The sequence below is a fragment of the Oncorhynchus gorbuscha genome, linkage group LG14 (genome assembly GCF_021184085.1).
Source record: "Oncorhynchus gorbuscha isolate QuinsamMale2020 ecotype Even-year linkage group LG14, OgorEven_v1.0, whole genome shotgun sequence".
Taxonomy (NCBI): Eukaryota; Metazoa; Chordata; class Actinopteri; order Salmoniformes; family Salmonidae; genus Oncorhynchus; species Oncorhynchus gorbuscha.
Window position 1 is genome coordinate 74,810,829 of NC_060186.1, and position 25,685 is coordinate 74,836,513.

Below are 25,685 nucleotides of genomic sequence, written 5' to 3' on the forward strand. Positions count from 1 at the left end.
TACTGGACTCAGTACTGTCTATAACACTGTTTCTCTACTGGACTCAGTACTGTCTATAACACTGTTTCTCTACTGGACTCAGTACTGTCTATAACACTGTTTCTCTTCTCAGTACTGTCTATAACACTGTTTCTCTAGTGGACTCTGTCTATAACACTGTTTCTCTACTGGACTCAGTACTGTCTATAACACTGTTTCTCTACTGGACTCAGTACTGTCTATAACACTGTTTCTCTACTGGACTCAGTACTGTCTATAACACTGTTTCTCTACTGGACTCAGTACTGTCTATAACACTGTTTCTCTACTGGACTCAGTACTGTCTATAACACTGTTTCTCTACTGGACTCAGTACTGTCTATAACACTGTTTCTCTACTGGACTCAGTACTGTCTATAACACTGTTTCTCTACTGGACTCAGTACTGTCTATAACACTGTTTCTCTACTGGACTCAGTACTGTCTATAACACTGTTTCTCTACTGGACTCAGTACTGTCTATAACACTGTTTCTCTACTGGACTCAGTACTGTCTATAACACTGTTTCTCTACTGGACTCAGTACTGTCTATAACACTGTTTCTCTACTGGACTCAGTACTGTCTATAACACTGTTTCTCTACTGGACTCAGTACTGTCTATAACACTGTTTCTCTACTGGACTCAGTACTGTCTATAACACTGTTTCTCTACTGGACTCAGTACTGTCTATAACACTGTTTCTCTACTGGACTCAGTACTGTCTATAACACTGTTTCTCTACTGGACTCAGTACTGTCTATAACACTGTTTCTCTAGTGGACTCAGTACTGTCTATAACACTGTTTCTCTACTGGACTCAGTACTGTCTATAACACTGTTTCTCTACTGGACTCAGTACTGTCTATAACACTGTTTCTCTACTCAGGACTCAGTACTGTCTATAACACTGTTTCTCTACTGGACTCAGTACTGTCTATAACACTGTTTCTCTACTGGACTCAGTACTGTCTATAACACTGTTTCTCTACTGGACTCAGTACTGTCTATAACACTGTTTCTCTAGTGGACTCAGTACTGTCTATAACACTGTTTCTGTTTCTCTACTGGACTCAGTACTGTCTATAACACTGTTTCTCTACTGGACTCAGTACTGTCTATAACACTGTTTTCTCTACTCAGTACTCAGTACTGTCTATAACACTGTTTCTCTACTGGACTCAGTACTGTCTATAACACTGTTTCTCTACTGGACTCAGTACTGTCTATAACACTGTTTCTCTACTGGACTCAGTACTGTCTATAACACTGTTTCTCTACTGGACTCAGTACTGTCTATAACACTGTTTCTCTACTGGACTCAGTACTGTCTATAACACTGTTTCTCTACTGGACTCAGTACTGTCTATAACACTGTTTCTCTACTGGACTCAGTACTGTCTATAACACTGTTTCTCTACTGGACTCAGTACTGTCTATAACACTGTTTCTCTACTGGACTCAGTACTGTCTATAACACTGTTTCTCTACTGGACTCAGTACTGTCTATAACACTGTTCTAGTGGACTCAGTACTGTCTATAACACTGTTTCTCTACTGGACTCAGTACTGTCTATAACACTTTCTCTACTGGACTCAGTACTGTCTATAACACTGTTTCTCTACTGTACTGTCTATAACACTGTTTCTCAGTGGACTCAGTACTGTCTATAACACTGTTTCTCTACTGGACTCAGTACTGTCTATAACACTGTTTCTCTACTGGACTCAGTACTGTCTATAACACTGTTTCTCTACTGGACTCAGTACTGTCTATAACACTGTTTCTCTACTGGACTCAGTACTGTCTATAACACTGTTCAGTCTCTATAACACTGGACTCAGTACTGTCTATAACACTGTTTCTCTAACACTGGACTCAGTACTGTCTATAACACTGTTTCTCTACTGGACTCAGTACTGTCTATAACACTGTTTCTTTCTCAGTACTGGACTGTTTCAGTGGACTCAGTACTATAACACTGTTTCTCTACTGGACTCAGTACTGTCTATAACACTGTTTCTCTACTGGACTCAGTACTGTCTATAACACTGTTTCTCTACTGGACTCAGTACTGTCTATAACACTGTTTCTCTACTGGACTCAGTACTGTCTATAACACTGTTTCTCTACTGGACTCAGTACTGTCTATAACACTGTTTCTCTACTGGACTCAGTACTGTCTATAACACTGTTTCTCTACTGGACTCAGTACTGTCTATAACACTGTTTCTCTACTGGACTCAGTACTGTCTATAACACTGTTTCTCTACTGGACTCAGTACTGTCTATAACACTGTTTCTCTACTGGACTCAGTACTGTCTATAACACTGTTTCTCTACTGGACTCAGTACTGTCTATAACACTGTTTCTCTACTGGACTCAGTACTGTCTATAACACTGTTTCTCTACTGGACTCAGTACTGTCTATAACACTGTTTCTCTACTGGACTCAGTACTGTCTATAACACTGTTTCTCTACTGGACTCAGTACTGTCTATAACACTGTTTCTCTACTGGACTCAGTACTGTCTATAACACTGTTTCTCTACTGGACTCAGTACTGTCTATAACACTGTTTCTCTACTGGACTCAGTACTGTCTATAACACTGTTTCTCTACTGGACTCAGTACTGTCTATAACACTGTTTCTCTACTGGACTCAGTACTGTCTATAACACTGTTTCTCTACTGGACTCAGTACTGTCTATAACACTGTTTCTCTACTGGACTCAGTACTGTCTATAACACTGTTTCTCTAGTGGACTCAGTACTGTCTATAACACTGTTTCTCTACTGGACTCAGTACTGTCTATAACACTGTTTCTCTACTGGACTCAGTACTGTCTATAACACTGTTTCTCTACTGGACTCAGTACTGTCTATAACACTGTTCAGTACTGTCTATAACACTGTTTCTCTACTGGACTCAGTACTGTCTATAACACTGTTTCTCTGGACTCAGACTGGTCAGTATAACACTGTTTCTCTACTGGACTCAGTACTGTCTATAACACTGTTTCTCTACTGGACTCAGTACTGTCTATAACACTGTTTCTCTACTGGACTCAGTACTGTCTATAACACTGTTTCTCTACTGGACTCAGTACTGTCTATAACACTGTTTCTCTACTGGACTCAGTACTGTCTATAACACTGTTTCTCTACTGGACTCAGTACTGTCTATAACACTGTTTCTCTACTGGACTCAGTACTGTCTATAACACTGTTTCTCTACTGGACTCAGTACTGTCTATAACACTGTTTCTCTACTGGACTCAGTACTGTCTATAACACTGTTTCTCTACTGGACTCAGTACTGTCTATAACACTGTTTCTCTAGTGGACTCAGTACTGTCTATAACACTGTTTCTCTAGTGGACTCAGTACTGTCTATAACACTGTTTCTCTACTGGACTCAGTACTGTCTATAACACTGTTTCTCTACTGGACTCAGTACTGTCTATAACACTGTTTCTCTACTGGACTCAGTACTGTCTATAACACTGTTTCTCTACTGGACTCAGTACTGTTTCTCTATAACACTGTTTCTCTACTGGACTCAGTACTGTCTATAACACTGTTTCTCTACTGGACTCAGTACTGTCTATAACACTGTTTCTCTACTGGACTCAGTACTGTCTATAACACTGTTTCTCTACTGGACTCAGTACTGTCTATAACACTGTTTCTCTACTGGACTCAGTACTGTCTATAACACTGTTTCTCTAGTGGACTCAGTACTGTCTATAACACTGTTTCTCTACTGGACTCAGTACTGTCTATAACACTGTTTCTCTACTGGACTCAGTACTGTCTATAACACTGTTTCTCTACTGGACTCAGTACTGTCTATAACACTGTTTCTCTACTGGACTCAGTACTGTCTATAACACTGTTTCTCTACTGGACTCAGTACTGTCTATAACACTGTTTCTCTACTGGACTCAGTACTGTCTATAACACTGTTTCTCTACTGGACTCAGTACTGTCTATAACACTGTTTCTCTACTGGACTCAGTACTGTCTATAACACTGTTTCTCTACTGGACTCAGTACTGTCTATAACACTGTTTCTCTACTGGACTCAGTACTGTCTATAACACTGTTTCTCTACTGGACTCAGTACTGTCTATAACACTGTTTCTCTACTGGACTCAGTACTGTCTATAACACTGTTTCTCTACTGGACTCAGTACTGTCTATAACACTGTTTCTCTACTGGACTCAGTACTGTCTATAACACTGTTTCTCTACTGGACTCAGTACTGTCTATAACACTGTTTCTCTACTGGACTCAGTACTGTCTATAACACTGTTTCTCTACTGGACTCAGTACTGTCTATAACACTGTTTCTCTACTGGACTCAGTACTGTCTATAACACTGTTTCTCTAGTGGACTCAGTACTGTCTATAACACTGTTTCTCTACTGGACTCAGTACTGTCTATAACACTGTTTCTCTAGTGGACTCAGTACTGTCTATAACACTGTTTCTCTACTGGACTCAGTACTGTCTATAACACTGTTTCTTCTCAGTACTGGACTCAGTACTGTCTATAACACTGTTTCTCTACTGGACTCAGTACTGTCTATAACACTGTTTCTCTACTGGACTCAGTACTGTCTATAACACTGTTTCTCTACTGGACTCAGTACTGTCTATAACACTGTTTCTCTACTGGACTCAGTACTGTCTATAACACTGTTTCTCTACTGGACTCAGTACTGTCTATAACACTGTTTCTCTACTGGACTCAGTACTGTCTATAACACTGTTTCTCTACTGGACTCAGTACTGTCTATAACACTGTTTCTCTACTGGACTCAGTACTGTCTATAACACTGTTTCTCTACTGGACTCAGTACTGTCTATAACACTGTTTCTCTACTGGACTCAGTACTGTCTATAACACTGTTTCTCTAGTGGACTCAGTACTGTCTATAACACTGTTTCTCTACTGGACTCAGTACTGTCTATAACACTGTTTCTCTAGTGGACTCAGTACTGTCTATAACACTGTTTCTCTACTGGACTCAGTACTGTCTATAACACTGTTTCTCTACTGGACTCAGTACTGTCTATAACACTGTTTCTCTACTGGACTCAGTACTGTCTATAACACTGTTTCTCTACTGGACTCAGTACTGTCTATAACACTGTTTCTCTACTGGACTCAGTACTGTCTATAACACTGTTTCTCTACTGGACTCAGTACTGTCTATAACACTGTTTCTCAGTACTGTCTATAACACTGGACTCAGTACTGTCTATAACACTGTTTCTCTACTGGACTCAGTACTGTCTATAACACTGTTTCTCTACTGGACTCAGTACTGTCTATAACACTGTTTCTCTACTGGACTCAGTACTGTCTATAACACTGTTTCTCTACTGGACTCAGTACTGACTCAGTACTGTCTATAACACTGTTTCTCTACTGGACTCAGTACTGTCTATAACACTGTTTCTATAACACTGTTTCTCTGGACTCAGTACTGTCTATAACACTGTTTCTCTACTGGACTCAGTACTGTCTATAACACTGTTTCTCTACTGGACTCAGTACTGTCTATAACACTGTTTCTCTACTGGACTCAGTACTGTCTATAACACTGTTTCTCTACTGGACTCAGTACTGTCTATAACACTGTTTCTCTACTGGACTCAGTACTGTCTATAACACTGTTTCTCTACTGGACTCAGTACTGTCTATAACACTGTTTCTCTACTGGACTCAGTACTGTCTATAACACTGTTTCTCTACTGGACTCAGTACTGTCTATAACACTGTTTCTCTACTGGACTCAGTACTGTCTATAACACTGTTTCTCTACTGGACTCAGTACTGTCTATAACACTGTTTCTCTACTGGACTCAGTACTGTCTATAACACTGTTTCTCTACTGGACTCAGTACTGTCTATAACACTGTTTCTCTACTGGACTCAGTACTGTCTATAACACTGTTTCTCTACTGGACTCAGTACTGTCTATAACACTGTTTCTCTACTGGACTCAGTACTGTCTATAACACTGTTTCTCTACTGGACTCAGTACTGTCTATAACACTGTTTCTCTACTGGACTCAGTACTGTCTATAACACTGTTTCTCTACTGGACTCAGTACTGTCTATAACACTGTTTCTCTACTGGACTCAGTACTGTCTAACACTGTACTGACTCTATAACACTGTTTCTCTACTGTTTCTCTACTGGACTCAGTACTGTCTATAACACTGTTTCTCTACTGGACTCAGTACTGTCTATAACACTGTTTCTCTACTGGACTCAGTACTGTCTATAACACTGTTTCTCTACTGGACTCAGTACTGTCTATAACACTGTTTCTCTACTGGACTCAGTACTGTCTATAACACTGTTTCTCTACTGGACTCAGTACTGTCTATAACACTGTTTCTCTACTGGACTCAGTACTGTCTATAACACTGTTTCTCTACTGGACTCAGTACTGTCTATAACACTGTTTCTCTACTGGACTCAGTACTGTCTATAACACTGTTTCTCTCTGGACTGTACTGTCTATAACACTGTTTCTCTACTCAGTACTGTCTATAACACTGTTTCTCTACTGGACTCAGTACTGTCTATAACACTGTTTCTCTACTGGACTCAGTACTGTCTATAACACTGTTTCTCTACTGGACTCAGTACTGTCTATAACACTTTCTCTACTGGACTCAGTACTGTCTATAACACTGTTTCTCTACTGGACTCAGTACTGTCTATAACACTGTTTACTCTAACACTGTTTCTCTACTGGACTCAGTACTGTCTATAACACTGTTTCTCTACTGGACTCAGTACTGTCTATAACACTGTTTCTCTACTGGACTCAGTACTGTTTCTCTATAACACTGTAACACTGTATCTCTACTGGACTCAGTACTGTCTATAACACTGTTTCTCTACTGGACTCAGTACTGTCTATAACACTGTTTCTCTACTGGACTCAGTACTGTCTATAACACTGTTTCTCTACTGGACTCAGTACTGTCTATAACACTGTTTCTCTACTGGACTCACTGTTACTGTCTATAACACTGTTTCTCTACTGGACTCAGTACTGTCTATAACACTGTTTCTCTACTGGACTCAGTACTGTCTATAACACTGTTTCTCTACTGGACTCAGTACTGTCTATAACACTGTTTCTCTACTGGACTCAGTACTGTCTATAACACTGTTTCACTGACTCAGTACTGTCTATAACACTGTTTCTCTACTGGACTCAGTACTGTCTATAACACTGTTTCTCTACTGGACTCAGTACTGTCTATAACACTGTTTCTCTACTGGACACTCAGTACTGTCTATAACACTGTTTCTCTACTGGACTCAGTACTGTCTATAACACTGTTTCTCTACTGGACTCAGTACTGTCTATAACACTGTTTCTTGGACTCAGTACTGTCTATAACACTGTTTCTCTACTGGACTCAGTACTGTCTATAACACTGTTTCTCTACTGTGGACTCAGTACTGTCTATAACACTGTTTCTCTACTGGACTCAGTACTGTCTATAACACTGTTTCTCTACTGGACTCAGTACTGTCTATAACACTGTTTCTCTACTGGACTCAGTACTGTCTATAACACTGTTTCTCTACTGGACTCAGTACTGTCTATAACACTGTTTCTCTACTGGACTCAGTACTGTCTATAACACTGTTTCTCTACTGGACTCAGTACTGTCTATAACACTGTTTCTCTACTGGACTCAGTACTGTCTATAACACTGTTTCTCTACTGGACTCAGTACTGTCTATAACACTGTTTCTCTACTGGACTCAGTACTGTCTATAACACTGTTTCTCTACTGGACTCAGTACTGTCTATAACACTGTTTCTCTACTGGACTCAGTACTGTCTATAACACTGTTTCTCTACTGGACTCAGTACTGTCTATAACACTGTTTCTCTACTGGACTCAGTACTGTCTATAACACTGTTTCTCTACTGGACTCAGTACTGTCTATAACACTGTTTCTCTACTGGACTCAGTACTGTCTATAACACTGTTTCTCTAGTGGACTCAGTACTGTCTATAACACTGTTTCTCTACTGGACTCAGTACTGTCTATAACACTGTTTCTCTACTGGACTCAGTACTGTCTATAACACTGTTTCTCTACTGGACTCAGTACTGTCTATAACACTGTTTCTCTACTGGACTCAGTACTGTCTATAACACTGTTTCTCTACTGGACTCAGTACTGTCTATAACACTGTTTCTCTACTGGACTCAGTACTGTCTATAACACTGTTTCTCTACTGGACTCAGTACTGTCTATAACACTGTTTCTCTACTGGACTCAGTACTGTCTATAACACTGTTTCTCTAGTGGACTCAGTACTGTCTATAACACTGACTCAGTACTTTCTCTATAACACTGTTTCTCTACTGGACTCAGTACTGTCTATAACACTGTTTCTCTACTGGACTCAGTACTGTCTATAACACTGTTTCTCTACTGGACTCAGTACTGTCTATAACACTGTTTCTCTACTGGACTCAGTACTGTCTATAACACTGTTTCTCTACTGGACTCAGTACTGTCTATAACACTGTTTCTCTACTGGACTCAGTACTGTCTATAACACTGTTTCTACTGGACTCAGTACTGTCTATAACACTGTTTCTCTACTGGACTCAGTACTGTCTATAACACTGTTTCTCTAGTGGACTCAGTACTGTCTATAACACTGTTTCTCTACTGGACTCAGTACTGTCTATAACACTGTTTCTCTACTGGACTCAGTACTGTCTATAACACTGTTTCTCTACTGGACTCAGTACTGTCTATAACACTGTTTCTCTACTGGACTCAGTACTGTCTATAACACTGTTTCTCTACTGGACTCAGTACTGTCTATAACACTGTTTCTCTACTGGACTCAGTACTGTCTATAACACTGTTTCTCTACTGGACTCAGTACTGTCTATAACACTGTCTATAACACTGTTTCTCTACTGGACTCAGTACTGTCTATAACACTGTTTCTCTACTGGACTCAGTACTGTCTATAACACTGTTTTTCTCTACTGGACTCAGTACTGTCTATAACACTGTTTCTCTAGTGGACTCAGTACTGTCTATAACACTGTTTCTCTACTACTGTCTATAACACTGACTCAGTACTGTCTATAACACTGTTTCTCTACTGGACTCAGTACTGTCTATAACACTGTTTCTCTACTGGACTCAGTACTGTCTATAACACTGTTTCTCTACTGGACTCAGTACTGTCTATAACACTGTTTCTCTACTGGACTCAGTACTGTCTATAACACTGTTTCTCTACTGGACTCAGTACTGTCTATAACACTGTTTCTCTACTGGACTCAGTACTGTCTATAACACTGTTTCTCTACTGACTCAGTACTGTCTATAACACTGTTTCTCTACTGGACTCAGTACTGTCTATAACACTGTTTCTCTACTGGACTCAGTACTGTCTATAACACTGTTTCTCTACTGGACTCAGTACTGTCTATAACACTGTTTCTCTACTGGACTCAGTACTGTCTATAACACTGTTTCTCTACTGGACTCAGTACTGTCTATAACACTGTTTCTCTACTGGACTCAGTACTGTCTATAACACTGTTTCTCTACTGGACTCAGTACTGTCTATAACACTGTTTCTCTACTGGACTCAGTACTGTCTATAACACTGTTTCTCTAGTGGACTCAGTACTGTCTATAACACTGTTTCTCTACTGGACTCAGTACTGTCTATAACACTGTTTCTCTACTGGACTCAGTACTGTCTATAACACTGTTTCTCTACTGACTCAGTACTGTCTATAACACTGTTTCTCTACTGGACTCAGTATAACACTGTTTCTCTACTGGACTCAGTACTGTCTATAACACTGTTTCTCTACTGGACTCAGTACTGTCTATAACACTGTTTCTCTACTGGACTCAGTACTGTCTATAACACTGTTTCTCTACTGGACTCAGTACTGTCTATAACACTGTTTCTCTACTGGACTCAGTACTGTCTATAACACTGTTTCTCTGTGGACTCAGTACTGTCTAACACTACTGGACTCAGTACTGTCTATAACACTGTTTCTCTCTACTGGACTCAGTACTGTCTATAACACTGTTTCTCTACTGGACTCAGTACTGTCTATAACACTGTTTCTCTGACTCAGTACTGTCTATCTCTACTGGACTCAGTACTGTCTATAACACTGTTTCTCTAGTTCAGTACTGTCTATAACACTGGACTCAGTACTGTCTATAACACTGTTTCTCTACTGGACTCAGTACTGTCTATAACACTGTTTCTCTCTACTGGACTCAGTACTGTCTATAACACTGTTTCTCTACTGGACTCAGTACTGTCTATAACACTGTTTCTCTACTGGACTCAGTACTGTCTATAACACTGTTTCTCTACTGGACTCAGTACTGTCTATAACACTGTTTCTCTACTGGACTCAGTACTGTCTATAACACTGTTTCTCTACTGGACTCAGTACTGTCTATAACACTGTTTACTGTCTATAACACTGGACTCAGTACTGTCTATAACACTGTTTCTCTAGTGGACTCAGTACTGTCTATAACACTGTTTCTCTACTGGACTCAGTACTGTCTATAACACTGTTTCTCTAGTGGACTCAGTACTGTCTATAACACTGTTTCTCTACTGGACTCAGTACTGTCTATAACACTGTTTCTCTACTGGACTCAGTACTGTCTATAACACTGTTTCTCTAGTGGACTCAGTACTGTCTATAACACTGTTTCTCTACTGGACTCAGTACTGTCTATAACACTGTTTCTCTACTGGACTCAGTACTGTCTATAACACTGTACTGTCTATAACACTGTTTCTCTACTGGACTCAGTACTGTCTATAACACTGTTTCTCTACTGGACTCAGTACTGTCTATAACACTGTTTCTCTACTGGACTCAGTACTGTCTATAACACTGTTTCTCTCTGGACTCAGTACTGTCTATAACACTGTTTCTCTACTGGACTCAGTACTGTCTATAACACTGTTTCTCTACTGGACTCAGTACTGTCTATAACACTGTTTCTCTACTGGACTCAGTACTGTCTATAACACTGTTTCTCTACTGGACTCAGTACTGTCTATAACACTGTTTCTCTACTGGACTCAGTACTGTCTATAACACTGTTTCTCTACTGGACTCAGTACTGTCTATAACACTGTTTCTCTAGTGGACTCAGTACTGTCTATAACACTGTTTCTCTAGTGGACTCAGTACTGTCTATAACACTGTTTCTCTAGTGGACTCAGTACTGTCTATAACACTGTTTCTCTACTGGACTCAGTACTGTCTATAACACTGTTTCTCTACTGGACTCAGTACTGTCTATAACACTGTTTCTCTACTGGACTCAGTACTGTCTATAACACTGTTTCTCTACTGGACTCAGTACTGTCTATAACACTGTTTCTCTGTTTCTCTGGACTCTAGTGGACTCAGTACTGTCTATAACACTGTTTTTCTCTAGTGGACTCAGTACTGTCTATAACACTGTTTCTCTACTGGACTCAGTACTGTCTATAACACTGTTTCTCTACTGGACTCAGTACTGTCTATAACACTGTTTCTCTACTGGACTCAGTACTGTCTATAACACTGTTTCTCTACTGGACTCAGTACTGTCTATAACACTGTTTCTCTACTGGACTCAGTACTGTCTATAACACTGTTTCTCTACTGGACTCAGTACTGTCTATAACACTGTTTCTCTACTGGACTCAGTACTGTCTATAACACTGTTTACTGTCTAACACTGTTTCTCTGGACTCAGTACTGTCTATAACACTGTTTCTCTACTGGACTCAGTACTGTCTATAACACTGTTTCTCTACTGGACTCAGTACTGTCTATAACACTGTTTCTCTACTGGACTCAGTACTGTCTATAACACTGTTTCTCTACTGGACTCAGTACTGTCTATAACACTGTTTCTCTACTGGACTCAGTACTGTCTATAACACTGTTTCTCTACTGGACTCAGTACTGTCTATAACACTGTTTCTCTACTGGACTCAGTACTGTCTATAACACTGTTTCTCTACTGGACTCAGTACTGTCTATAACACTGTTTCTCTGTGGACTCAGTACTGTCTATAACACTGTTTCTCTACTGGACTCAGTACTGTCTATAACACTGTTTCTCTACTGGACTCAGTACTGTCTATAACACTGTTTCTCTACTGGACTCAGTACTGTCTATAACACTGTTTCTCTACTGGACTCAGTACTGTCTATAACACTGTTTCTCTACTGGACTCAGTACTGTCTATAACACTGTTTCTCACTGTTAACACTGTTTCTCTACTGGACTCAGTACTGTCTATAACACTGTTTCTCTACTGGACTCAGTACTGTCTATAACACTGTTTCTCTACTGTCTATAACACTGGACTCAGTACTGTCTATAACACTGTTTCTCTACTGGACTCAGTACTGTCTATAACACTGTTTCTCTACTGGACTCAGTACTGTCTATAACACTGTTTCTCTACTGGACTCAGTACTGTCTATAACACTGTTTCTCTACTGGACTCAGTACTGTCTATAACACTGTTTCTCTACTGGACTCAGTACTGTCTATAACACTGTTTCTCTACTGGACTCAGTACTGTCTATAACACTGTTTCTCTACTGGACTCAGTAGTCTATAACACTGTTTCTCTCTGGATCAGTACTGTCTATAACACTGTTTCTCTACTGGACTCAGTACTGTCTATAACACTGTTTCTCTACTGGACTCAGTACTGTCTATAACACTGTTTCTCTACTGGACTCAGTACTGTCTATAACACTGTTTCTCTACTGGACTCAGTACTGTCTATAACACTGTTTCTCTACTGGACTCAGTACTGTCTATAACACTGTTTCTCTACTGGACTCAGTACTGTCTATAACTGGACTGTTTCTGTTTCTAGTGGACTCAGTACTGTCTATACACACTGTTTCTCTACTGGACTCAGTACTGTCTATAACACTGTTTCTCTACTGGACTCAGTACTGTCTATAACACTGTTTCTCTACTGGACTCAGTACTGTCTATAACACTGTTTCTCTACTGGACTCAGTACTGTCTATAACACTGTTTCTCTACTGGACTCAGTACTGTCTATAACACTGTTTCTCTACTGGACTCAGTACTGTCTATAACACTGTTTCTCTACTGGACTCAGTACTGTCTATAACACTGTTTCTCTACTGGACTCAGTACTGTCTATAACACTGTTTCTCTACTGGACTCAGTACTGTCTATAACACTGTTTCTCTACTGGACTCAGTACTGTCTATAACACTGTTTCTCTACTGGACTCAGTACTGTCTATAACACTGTTTTCTCTACTGGACTCAGTACTGTCTATAACACTGTTTCTCTACTGGACTCAGTACTGTCTATAACACTGTTTCTCTACTGGACTCAGTACTGTCTATAACACTGTTTCTCTACTGGACTCAGTACTGTCTATAACACTGTTTCTCTACTGGACTCAGTACTGTCTATAACACTGTTTCTCTACTGGACTCAGTACTGTCTATAACACTGTTTCTCTACTGGACTCAGTACTGTCTATAACACTGTTTCTCTACTGGACTCAGTACTGTCTATAACACTGTTTCTCTACTGGACTCAGTACTGTCTATAACACTGTTTCTCTACTGGACTCAGTACTGTCTATAACACTGTTTGGACTCAGTACTGTCTATAACACTGGACTCAGTACTGTCTATAACACTGTTTCTCTACTGGACTCAGTACTGTCTATAACACTGTTTCTCTAGTGGACTCAGTACTGTCTATAACACTGTTTCTCTTGGACTCAGTACTGTCTACTGTTTCTCTAGTGGACTCAGTACTGTCTATAACACTGTTTCTCTACTGGACTCAGTACTGTCTATAACACTGTTTCTCTACTGGACTCAGTACTGTCTATAACACTGTTTCTCTACTGGACTCAGTACTGTCTATAACACTGTTTCTCTACTGGTACTGTCTATAACACTGTTTCTCTACTGGACTCTACTGTCTAACACTGTTTCTCTACTGGACTCAGTACTGTCTATAACACTGTTTCTCTAGTGGACTCAGTACTGTCTATAACACTGTTTCTCTACTGGACTCAGTACTGTCTATAACACTGTTTCTCTTTCAGTACTGTCTATACTGTTTCTCTACTGGACTCAGTACTGTCTATAACACTGTTTCTCTACTCTACTGTCTACTGGACTCAGTACTGTCTATAACACTGTCTTAACACTGTTTCTCTAGTGGACTCAGTACTGTCTATAACACTGTTTCTCTACTGGACTCAGTACTGTCTATAACACTGTTTCTCTACTGGACTCAGTACTGTCTATAACACTGTTTCTCTACTGGACTCAGTACTGTCTATAACACTGTTTCTCTACTGGACTCAGTACTGTCTATAACACTGTTTCTCTACTGGACTCAGTACTGTCTATAACACTGTTTCTCTACTGGACTCAGTACTGTCTATAACACTGTTTCTCTACTGGACTCAGTACTGTCTATAACACTGTTTCTCTACTGGACTCAGTACTGTCTATAACACTGTTTCTCTACTGGACTCAGTACTGTCTATAACACTGTTTCTCTACTGGACTCAGTACTGTCTATAACACTGTTTCTCTACTGGACTCAGTACTGTCTATAACACTGTTTCTCTAGTGGACTCAGTACTGTCTATAACACTGTTTCTCTACTGGACTCAGTACTGTCTATAACACTGTTTCTCTACTGGACTCAGTACTGTCTATAACACTGTTTCTCTAGTGGACTCAGTACTGTCTATAACACTGTTTCTCTACTGGACTCAGTACTGTCTATAACACTGTTTCTCTACTGGACTCAGTACTGTCTATAACACTGTTTCTCTCTCTACTGGACTCAGTACTGTCTATAACACTGTTTCTCTACTGGACTCAGTACTGTCTATAACACTGTTTCTCTACTGGACTCAGTACTGTCTATAACACTGTACTTCTATAACACTGTTTCTCTACTGGACTCAGTACTGTCTATAACACTGTTTCTCTACTGGACTCAGTACTGTCTATAACACTGTTTCTCTACTGGACTCAGTACTGTCTATAACACTGTTTCTCTACTGACTCAGTACTGTCTATAACACTGTTTCTCTACTGGACTGTCTATAACACTGTTTTTCTGTGGACTCAGTACTGTCTATAACACTGGACTCAGTACTGTCTATAACACTGTTTCTCTACTGGACTCAGTACTGTCTATAACACTGTTTCTCTACTGGACTCAGTACTGTCTATAACACTGTTTTTCTCTAACTCACTGTCTATAACACTGTTTCTCTACTGGACTCAGTACTGTCTATAACACTGTTTCTCTACTGGACTCAGTACTGTCTATAACACTGTTTCTCTACTGGACTCAGTACTGTCTATAACATACTGGACTCAGTACTGTCTATAACACTGTTTCTCTACTGGACTCAGTACTGTCTATAACACTGTTTCTCTAGTGGACTCAGTACTGTCTATAACACTGTTTCTCTACTGGACTCAGTACTGTCTATAACACTGTTTCTCTACTGGACTCAGTACTGTCTATAACACTGTTTCTCTAGTGGACTCAGTACTGTCTATAACACTGTTTCTCTACTGGACTCAGTACTGTCTATAACACTGTTTCTCTACTGGACTCAGTACTGTCTATAACACTGTTTCTCTACTGGACTCAGTACTGTCTATAACACTGTTTCTCTACTGGACTCAGTACTGTCTATAACACTGTTTCTCTAGTTCAGTACTCTATAACACTGTTTCTCTGGACTCAGTACTGTCTATAACACTGTTTCTCTAACACTGTTTAACACTGTTTCTTCTCTACTCTCTGTTTCTCTCTCTACTGGACTCAGTACTGTCTATAACACTGTTTCTCTAGTGGACTCAGTACTGTCTATAACACTGTTTCTCTAGTGGACTCAGTACTGTCTATAACACTGTTTCTCTACTGGACTCAGTACTGTCTATAACACTGTTTCTCTACTGGACTCAGTACTGTCTATAACACTGTTTCTCTACTGGACTCAGTACTGTCTATAACACTGTTTCTCTACTGGACTCAGTACTGTCTATAACACTGTTTCTTACTGGACTCAGTACTGTCTATAACACTGGACTCAGTACTGTCTATAACACTGTTTCTCTACTGGACTCAGTACTGTCTATAACACTGTTTCTCTACTGGACTCAGTACTGTCTATAACACTGTTTCTCTACTGGACTCAGTACTGTCTATAACACTGTTTCTCTAGTGGACTCAGTACTGTCTATAACACTGTTTCTCTAGTGGACTCAGTACTGTCTATAACACTGTTTCTCTAGTGGACTCAGTACTGTCTATAACACTGTTTCTCTACTACTGACTCAGTACTGTCTATAACACTGTTTCTCTAGTGGACTCAGTACTGTCTATAACACTGTTTCTCTACTGGACTCAGTACTGTCTATAACACTGTTTCACTGACTCAGTTGTCTATAACACTGTTTCTCTACTGGACTCAGTACTGTCTATAACACTGTTTCTCTACTGGACTCAGTACTGTCTATAACACTACTGTCTATAACACTGTTTCTCTACTGGACTCAGTACTGTCTATAACACTGTTTCTCTACTGGACTCAGTACTGTCTATAACACTGTTTCTCTACTGGACTCAGTACTGTCTATAACACTGTTTCTCTACTGGACTCAGTACTGTCTATAACACTGTTTCTCTACTGGACTCAGTACTGTCTATAACACTGTTTCTCTACTGGACTCAGTACTGTCTATAACACTGTTTCTCTACTGGACTCAGTACTGTCTATAACACTGTTTCTCTACTGGACTCAGTACTGTCTATAACACTGTTTCTCTACTGGACTCAGTACTGTCTATAACACTGTTTCTCTACTGGACTCAGTACTATAACACTGTCTATAACACTGTTTCTCTAGTGGACTCAGTACTGTCTATAACACTGTTTCTCTACTGGACTCAGTACTGTCTATAACACTGTTTCTCTACTGGACTCAGTACTGTCTATAACACTGTTTCTCTACTGGACTCAGTACTGTCTATAACACTGTTTCTCTCTCTACTGGACTCAGTACTGTCTATAACACTGTTTCTCTCTCTACTGGACTCAGTACTGTCTATAACACTGTTTCTCTAGTGGACTCAGTACTGTCTATAACACTGTTTCTCTACTGGACTCAGTACTGTCTATAACACTGTTTCTCTACTGGACTCAGTACTGTCTATAACACTGTTTCTACTGGACTCAGTACTGTCTATAACACTGTTTCTCTACTGGACTCAGTACTGTCTATAACACTGTTTCTCTACTGGACTCAGTACTGTCTATAACACTGTTTCTCTAGTGGACTCAGTACTGTCTATAACACTGTTTCTCTACTGGACTCAGTACTGTCTATAACACTGTTTCTCTAGTGGACTCAGTACTGTCTATAACACTGTTTCTCTACTGGACTCAGTACTGTCTATAACACTGTTTCTCTACTGGACTAACACTGTTCTATAACACTGTTCTCTCTACTGGACTCAGTACTGTCTATAACACTGTTTCTCTACTGGACTCAGTACTGTCTATAACACTGTTTCTCTACTGGACTCAGTACTGTCTATAACACTGTAACACTGTTTCTCTAACACTGTTTCTCTGGACTCAGTGGACTAACACTGTTTCTCTATGGACTCAGTACTGTCTATAACACTGTTTCTCTAGTGGACTCAGTACTGTCTATAACACTGTTTTTCTCTAGTGGACTCAGTACTGTCTATAACATAACACTGTACTGTCTATAACACTGTTTTTCTCTAGTGGACTCAGTACTGTCTATAACACTGTTTCTCTAGTGGACTCAGTACTGTCTATAACACTGTTTCTCTACTGGACTCAGTACTGTCTATAACACTGTTTCTCTACTGGACTCAGTACTGTCTATAACACTGTTTCTCTACTGGACTCAGTACTGTCTATAACACTGTTTCTCTCTAGACTGGACTCAGTACTGTCTATAACACTGTACTTCTATCTGTTTCTCTAGTGGACTCAGTACTGTCTATAACACTGTTTTTCTCTAGTGGACTCAGTACTGTCTATAACACTGTTTCTCTAGTGGACTCAGTACTGTCTATAACACTGTTTCTCTACTGGACTCAGTACTGTCTATAACACTGTTTCTCTACTGGACTCAGTACTGTCTATAACACTGTTTCTCTACTGGACTCAGTACTGTCTATAACACTGTTTCTCTACTGGACTCAGTACTGTCTATAACACTGTTTCTCTACTGGACTCAGTACTGTCTATAACACTGTTTCTCTACTGGACTCAGTACTGTCTATAACACTGTTTCTCTACTGGACTCAGTACTGTCTATAACACTGTTTCTCTCTCTACTGGACTCAGTACTGTCTATAACACTGTTTCTCTCTCTACTGGACTCAGTACTGTCTATAACACTGTTTCTCTAGTGGACTCAGTACTGTCTATAACACTGTTTCTCTACTGGACTCAGTACTGTCTATAACACTGTGGACTCAGTACTGTCTATAACACTGTTTCTCTACTGGACTCAGTACTGTCTATAACACTGTTTCTCTACTGGACTCAGTACTGTCTATAACACTGTTTCTCTACTGGACTCAGTACTGTCTATAACACTGTTTCTCTACTGGACTCAGTACTGTCTATAACACTGTTTCTCTAGTGGACTCAGTACTGTCTATAACACTGTTTCTCTACTGGACTCAGTACTGTCTATAACACTGTTTTCTCTCTACTGGACTCAGTACTGTCTATAACACTGTTTCTCTAGTGGACTCAGTACTGTCTATAACACTGTTTCTCTACTGGACTCAGTACTACTGTCTATAACACTGTTTCTCTACTGGACTCAGTACTGTCTATAACACTGTTTCTCTACTGGACTCAGTACTGTCTATAACACTGTTTCTCTACTGGACTCAGTACTGTCTATAACACTGTTTCTCTCTCTACTGGACTCAGTACTGTCTATAACACTGTTTCTCTAGTGGACTCAGTACTGTCTATAACACTGTTTCTCTACTGGACTCACTACTGTCTATAACACTGTTTCTCTACTGGACTCAGTACTGTCTATAACACTGTTTCTCTAGTGGACTCAGTACTGTCTATAACACTGTTTCTCTAGTGGACTCAGTACTGTCTATAACACTGTTTCTCTAGTGGACTCAGTACTGTCTATAACACTGTTTCTCTACTGGACTCAGTACTGTCTATAACACTGTTTCTCTAGTGGACTCAGTACTGTCTATAACACTGTTTCTCTACTGGACTCAGTACTGTCTATAACACTGTTTCTCTCTACTGGACTCAGTACTGTCTATAACACTGTTTCTCTACTGGACTCAGTACTGTCTAATAACACTGTTTCTATAACACTGTTTCTCTACTGGACTCAGTACTGTCTATAACACTGTTTCTCTTGGACTCAGTACTGTCTATAACACTGTTTCTACTGGACTCAGTACTGTCTATAACACTGTTTCTCTAGTGGACTCAGTACTGTCTATAACACTGTTTCTCTACTGGACTCAGTACTGTCTATAACACTGTTTCTCTACTGGACTCAGTACTGTCTATAACACTGTTTCTCTACTGGACTCAGTACTGTCTATAACACTGTTTCTCTACTGGACTCAGTACTGTCTATAACACTGTTTCTCTACTGGACTCAGTACTGTCTATAACACTGTTTCTCTAGTGGACTCAGTACTGTCTATAACACTGTTTCTCTACTGGACTCAGTACTGTCTATAACACTGTTTCTCTACTGGACTCAGTACTGTCTATAACACTGTTTCTCTACTGGACTCAGTACTGTCTATAACACTGTTTTCTCTGGACTCTACTGACTCAGTACTGTCTATAACACTGTTTCTCTAGTGGACTCAGTACTGTCTATAACACTGTTTCTCTACTGGACTCAGTACTGTCTATAACACTGTTTCTCTACTGGACTCAGTACTGTCTATAACACTGTTTCTCTAGTGGACTCAGTACTGTCTATAACACTGTTTCTCTAGTGGACTCAGTACTGTCTATAACACTGTTTCTCTAGTGGACTCAGTACTGTCTATAACACTGTTTCTCTACTGGACTCAGTACTGTCTATAACACTGTTTCTCTAGTGGACTCAGTACTGTCTATAACACTGTTTCTCTACTAGACTCAGTACTGTCTATAACACTGTTTCTCTCTCTACTGGACTCAGTACTGTCTATAACACTGTTTCTCTAGTGGACTCAGTACTGTCTATAACACTGTTTCTCTCTCTAGTGGACTCAGTACTGTCTATAACACTGTTTCTCTCTCTAGTGGACTCAGTACTGTCTATAACACTGTTTCTCTCTCTAGTGGACTCAGTACTGTCTATAACACTGTTTCTCTAGTGGACTCAGTACTGTCTATAACACTGTTTCTCTACTGGACTCAGTACTGTCTATAACACTGTTTCTCTACTGGACTCAGTACTGTCTATAACACTGTTTCTCTACTGGACTCAGTACTGTCTATAACACTGTTTCTCTACTGGACTCAGTACTGTCTATAACACTGTTTCTCTACTGGACTCAGTACTGTCTATAACACTGTTTCTCTACTGGACTCAGTACTGTCTATAACACTGTTTCTCTCTCTACTGGACTCAGTACTGTCTATAACACTGTTTCTCTACTGGACTCAGTACTGTCTATAACACTGTTTCTCTAGTGGACTCAGTACTGTCTATAACACTGTTTCTCTAGTGGACTCAGTACTGTCTATAACACTGTTTCTCTAGTGGACTCAGTACTGTCTATAACACTGTTTCTCTACTGGACTCAGTACTGTCTATAACACTGTTTCTCTACTGGACTCAGTACTGTCTATAACACTGTTTCTCTACTGGACTCAGTACTGTCTATAACACTGTTTCTCTAGTGGACTCAGTACTGTCTATAACACTGTTTCTCTACTGGACTCAGTACTGTCTATAACACTGTTTCTCTAGTGGACTCAGTACTGTCTATAACACTGTTTCTCTACTGGACTCAGTACTGTCTATAACACTGTTTCTCTCTCTACTGGACTCAGTACTGTCTATAACACTGTTTCTCTACTGGACTCAGTACTGTCTATAACACTGTTTCTCTCTCTACTGGACTCAGTACTGTCTATAACACTGTTTCTCTAGTGGACTCAGTACTGTCTATAACACTGTTTCTCTACTGGACTCAGTACTGTCTATAACACTGTTTCTCTACTGGACTCAGTACTGTCTATAACACTGTTTCTCTAGTGGACTCAGTACTGTCTATAACACTGTTTCTCTAGTGGACTCAGTACTGTCTATAACACTGTTTCTCTAGTGGACTCAGTACTGTCTATAACACTGTTTCTCTACTGGACTCAGTACTGTCTATAACACTGTTTCTCTAGTGGACTCAGTACTGTCTATAACACTGTTTCTCTACTGGACTCAGTACTGTCTATAACACTGTTTCTCTACTGGACTCAGTACTGTCTATAACACTGTTTTTCTCTACTGGACTCAGTACTGTCTATAACACTGTTTTTCTCTACTGGACTCAGTACTGTCTATAACACTGTTTCTCTCTAGTGGACTCAGTACTGTCTATAACACTGTTTCTCTAGTGGACTCAGTACTGTCTATAACACTGTTTCTCTACTGGACTCAGTACTGTCTATAACACTGTTTCTCTACTGGACTCAGTACTGTCTATAACACTGTTTCTCTACTGGACTCAGTACTGTCTATAACACTGTTTCTCTACTGGACTCAGTACTGTCTATAACACTGTTTCTCTACTGGACTCAGTACTGTCTATAACACTGTTTCTCTACTGGACTCAGTACTGTCTATAACACTGTTTCTCTACTGGACTCAGTACTGTCTATAACACTGTTTCTCTCTCTACTGGACTCAGTACTGTCTATAACACTGTTTCTCTACTGGACTCAGTACTGTCTATAACACTGTTTCTCTCTCTACTGGACTCAGTACTGTCTATAACACTGTTTCTCTAGTGGACTCAGTACTGTCTATAACACTGTTTCTCTACTGGACTCACTACTGTCTATAACACTGTTTCTCTACTGGACTCAGTACTGTCTATAACACTGTTTCTCTAGTGGACTCAGTACTGTCTATAACACTGTTTCTCTAGTGGACTCAGTACTGTCTATAACACTGTTTCTCTACTGGACTCAGTACTGTCTATAACACTGTTTCTCTACTGGACTCAGTACTGTCTATAACACTGTTTCTCTAGTGGACTCAGTACTGTCTATAACACTGTTTCTCTACTGGACTCAGTACTGTCTATAACACTGTTTCTCTACTGGACTCAGTACTGCCCAGTACCTGTAGCCGCTCTGTTTAATTGATTATTGTACTACTCCAGACAGACGACGACAGGGAGAGGGGTGCTGAGAGGAAGATGGCTACATGACTTGTTAGTGCTAGGAAAGGATCCACACTTTGTCAGCTATTCTTAGAGAGCATTGGGCACTGTGTTGTTGTCATTTTGGAAAGGGAAGAAACGCCAGGATCTTGGTTTAACAGCCGGGAGCTACTATTGTAATTGAAAGAGAGAACACATAGAGATCACCTGTAGAGTTATCACCTGCAATGGGTGTCTACCTACTTCAATGGGTGTCTACCTACTTGGCTTTTAGAGAAGGATGTTCATGAGAGAGCTTGAGAATTAATCGTTTTGAGTGAAATTGTGAAGAAAGAATATTAGGAGAAAGAAAGAGCTGAAGATAGAAATGGGATAAATGAAGGGAGTTGAATGGGGAGAAAGAGAGTACAGGACTGTAGCAGTTGCCCGGCAGCCAGGGCTTGTTGTGATTGATTGACATGCCATGCTGTTGGCAACACATGCTGGTGACAGGCCATGCTGGTGGCAACACGTGTGAACAGTGACCTGTGGCTCTGGTGGATTAGAGGTGGGGGGGGGCACTGTGAGTGGCCACTGTGTAATACCAGGCCTTCCGACTCCTGACCACTGGCCAGGCATCCTGACCAAGCCTCAGGCTTCCTGACCAGGTTACTAATGACCACACACTGACCAGCTGCCAGGCCTCTAGGCCACTAACGAAGGGAGCTGCCAGGCCTCTAGACCACTAATTAAGGGAGCTGCCAGGCCTCTAGGCCACTAATGAAGGGAGCTGCCAGGCCTCTAGGCCACTAATGAAGGGAGCTGCCAGGCCTCTAGGCCACTAATGAAGGGAGCTGCCAGGCCTCTAGGCCACTAATGAATGGAGCTGCCAGGCCTCTAGGCCACTAATGAAGGGAGCTGCCAGGCCTCTAGGCCACTAATGAAGGGAGCTGCCAGGCCTCTAGGCCACTAATGAAGGGAGCTGCCAGGCCTCTAGGCCACTAAATGAAGGGAGCTGTCAAGCCAGGGTTGGAGGGATCAGACTTAGGGGCTGGCTGGCTGTAGGGTGATGGATAGACAGATGAAGCTGGCTGTAGGGTGATGGATAGAGTGATAGACGGATGAAGCGATAGAGAGAGAGGTGGCCTGGAGGGAGGTATGGAGGGACAGTAACACATGCTTTGAAGGGAGCTGCGGGCTGGGGAGGGAAGGAAGGAAGGAAGGAAGGAAGGAAGGAAGGAAGGAAGGAAGGAAGGTGCCTACTGGATAACTTATTTGTATTACTTTTAATCTTTTTAAATGAATTTCTTAACACTTTGTTCTAGCTAGCTATTTGTGTAGGTAGCTATCAAGTAAACGCAATGATAATAGGAAGGAAGGAAGGATAGAGGTATAGAGAGAGGTGACTGGAGGGATAGTAACACTTGCTTTCAAGGAATCTGTCAGACCAGGGCTGGAGAGGGGGATGGAAAGATGGATGAAGGGATAGAAGGATGGATGGATGTAAGGATATAGGGATGGATGGATGTAAGGATATAGGGATGGATGGATGTAAGGATAGAGGGATGGATGGAAGGATAGAGGGATGGATGGAAGGATAGAGGGATGGATGAAGGGATAGAAGGATGGATGGAAGGATAGAGGCAGGTTTGGAGAGGGACTGGAGGGACAGTAGCACATTCTGTCCAGCTCCCATCCATGGGAAACAGGAGTTACTGTTGTGCCGACAGCTGAGGAGGGACCTATAGGCCACAACTGTTACTTGTCAACAGACAAGCTCCTTCAGCTGCGACATAGCTCTGTTAGAGATAGGGGAGGAGGGGGGAGGAAAGGGGTAGAGGAGGGAGAGGGAGGGGATGTAGTGTTCCGTGAGGCTGCTTTTTGGAATGACAAGGGCCATGGCTAAGAATAGAGACTGTGGTGTGGGGGGCTCTACTATGTCCCTTTTTGGCTTTACAGGGAAGCTCTGACAAAGAGGGAGAAGATAGGTTATCAGTGGCCCGTAAGAGGGCTAGGTTATTTCAACAACACTTTTGAAAAGGTCTTTCTAGGAACATTTGAAATATTTGCACTTTGAAATAGTGAAAGTATGACAACATTAAAAAAAACAGATATCATACATTTACATTTACATTTAAGTCATTTAGCAGACGCTCTTATCCAGAGCGACTTACATCATGAAAATAAGCAGTGCAGTACTGTTTATATAAAACCATTATGATATGATAATTCACTAGTCTTTAATGTAACAGGTGCTTCAATGTCGCTATAGTGCTTAACTGTTAATTAATGCATAGAGGTAGCCTCCAGTCTAATGATAAGCTCATGTACTGGGTGTTTGTTATTGTGTTACTGTAATAAGCGCCCAGACGGAGCTCTTACCGCCGTGCCTCTCCTCCCAACAGAAGGTCATCCTAAACAAGACCAATCATGTGTGACGACGATGAGACTACTGCCCTCGTGTGCGACAACGGCTCTGGCCTGGTCAAGGCTGGGTTCGCCGGTGATGACGCTCCCCGCGCTGTGTTCCCATCCATCGTTGGACGCCCCCGTCACCAGGTACGCTACTTGCTGAGAAAGAACGGATAGCCATTGCCGGTTACTAACGGATTTGTTTGTGTACTTATGCCATGACGTAAAAGTTACGAGGCTATAAGGTGACATATTGTGATGTAGTGATACAGATAATGTAGTGTAGTTTACGTTTGTAGCATTGCATTGGTAATAAGACGCACGTCTAGCCATGCGTAAATGTGGGGTAAAGTTTGATCCACGCGTTGTGCGTATGGTGAACTCTCCTGACCTATGCTTCCCCTCTATGTAGGGCGTGATGGTGGGTATGGGACAGAAGGACAGCTATGTGGGAGACGAGGCTCAGAGCAAGAGAGGTATCCTGACTCTGAAGTACCCCATCGAGCACGGCATCATCACCAACTGGGACGACATGGAGAAGGTGGGTATGAGAGACGAGATGCTACTAGAGATATTGGACACGATTGTAAGATGATAAAAGCAGCACTTAATTTGTCAAGATACACATATACTTAGAGACTGGAAGTGAAGGATACTATCCAAAATTAAGTTAAGACTTATCGAAACACGTAAATATTTAAAAAAAAGC

The 25,685-nt window shown here is 40.8% G+C and overlaps 1 protein-coding gene across 1 annotated transcript in view; it reads left to right on the forward strand.

The window, feature by feature from the left end:
- Window positions 1-25,685, forward strand: part of actc1a (actin alpha cardiac muscle 1a) — a 48,786-nt gene that overhangs the window by 19,150 nt on the left and 3,951 nt on the right. The window contains exons 2-3 of the mRNA XM_046298978.1: window positions 24,970-25,123; window positions 25,389-25,517. Of these exons, the coding sequence (XP_046154934.1) occupies window positions 24,995-25,123; window positions 25,389-25,517 (258 nt within the window). The 5' untranslated portion in view covers window positions 24,970-24,994. The remainder of the gene's footprint in view (window positions 1-24,969; window positions 25,124-25,388; window positions 25,518-25,685) is intronic.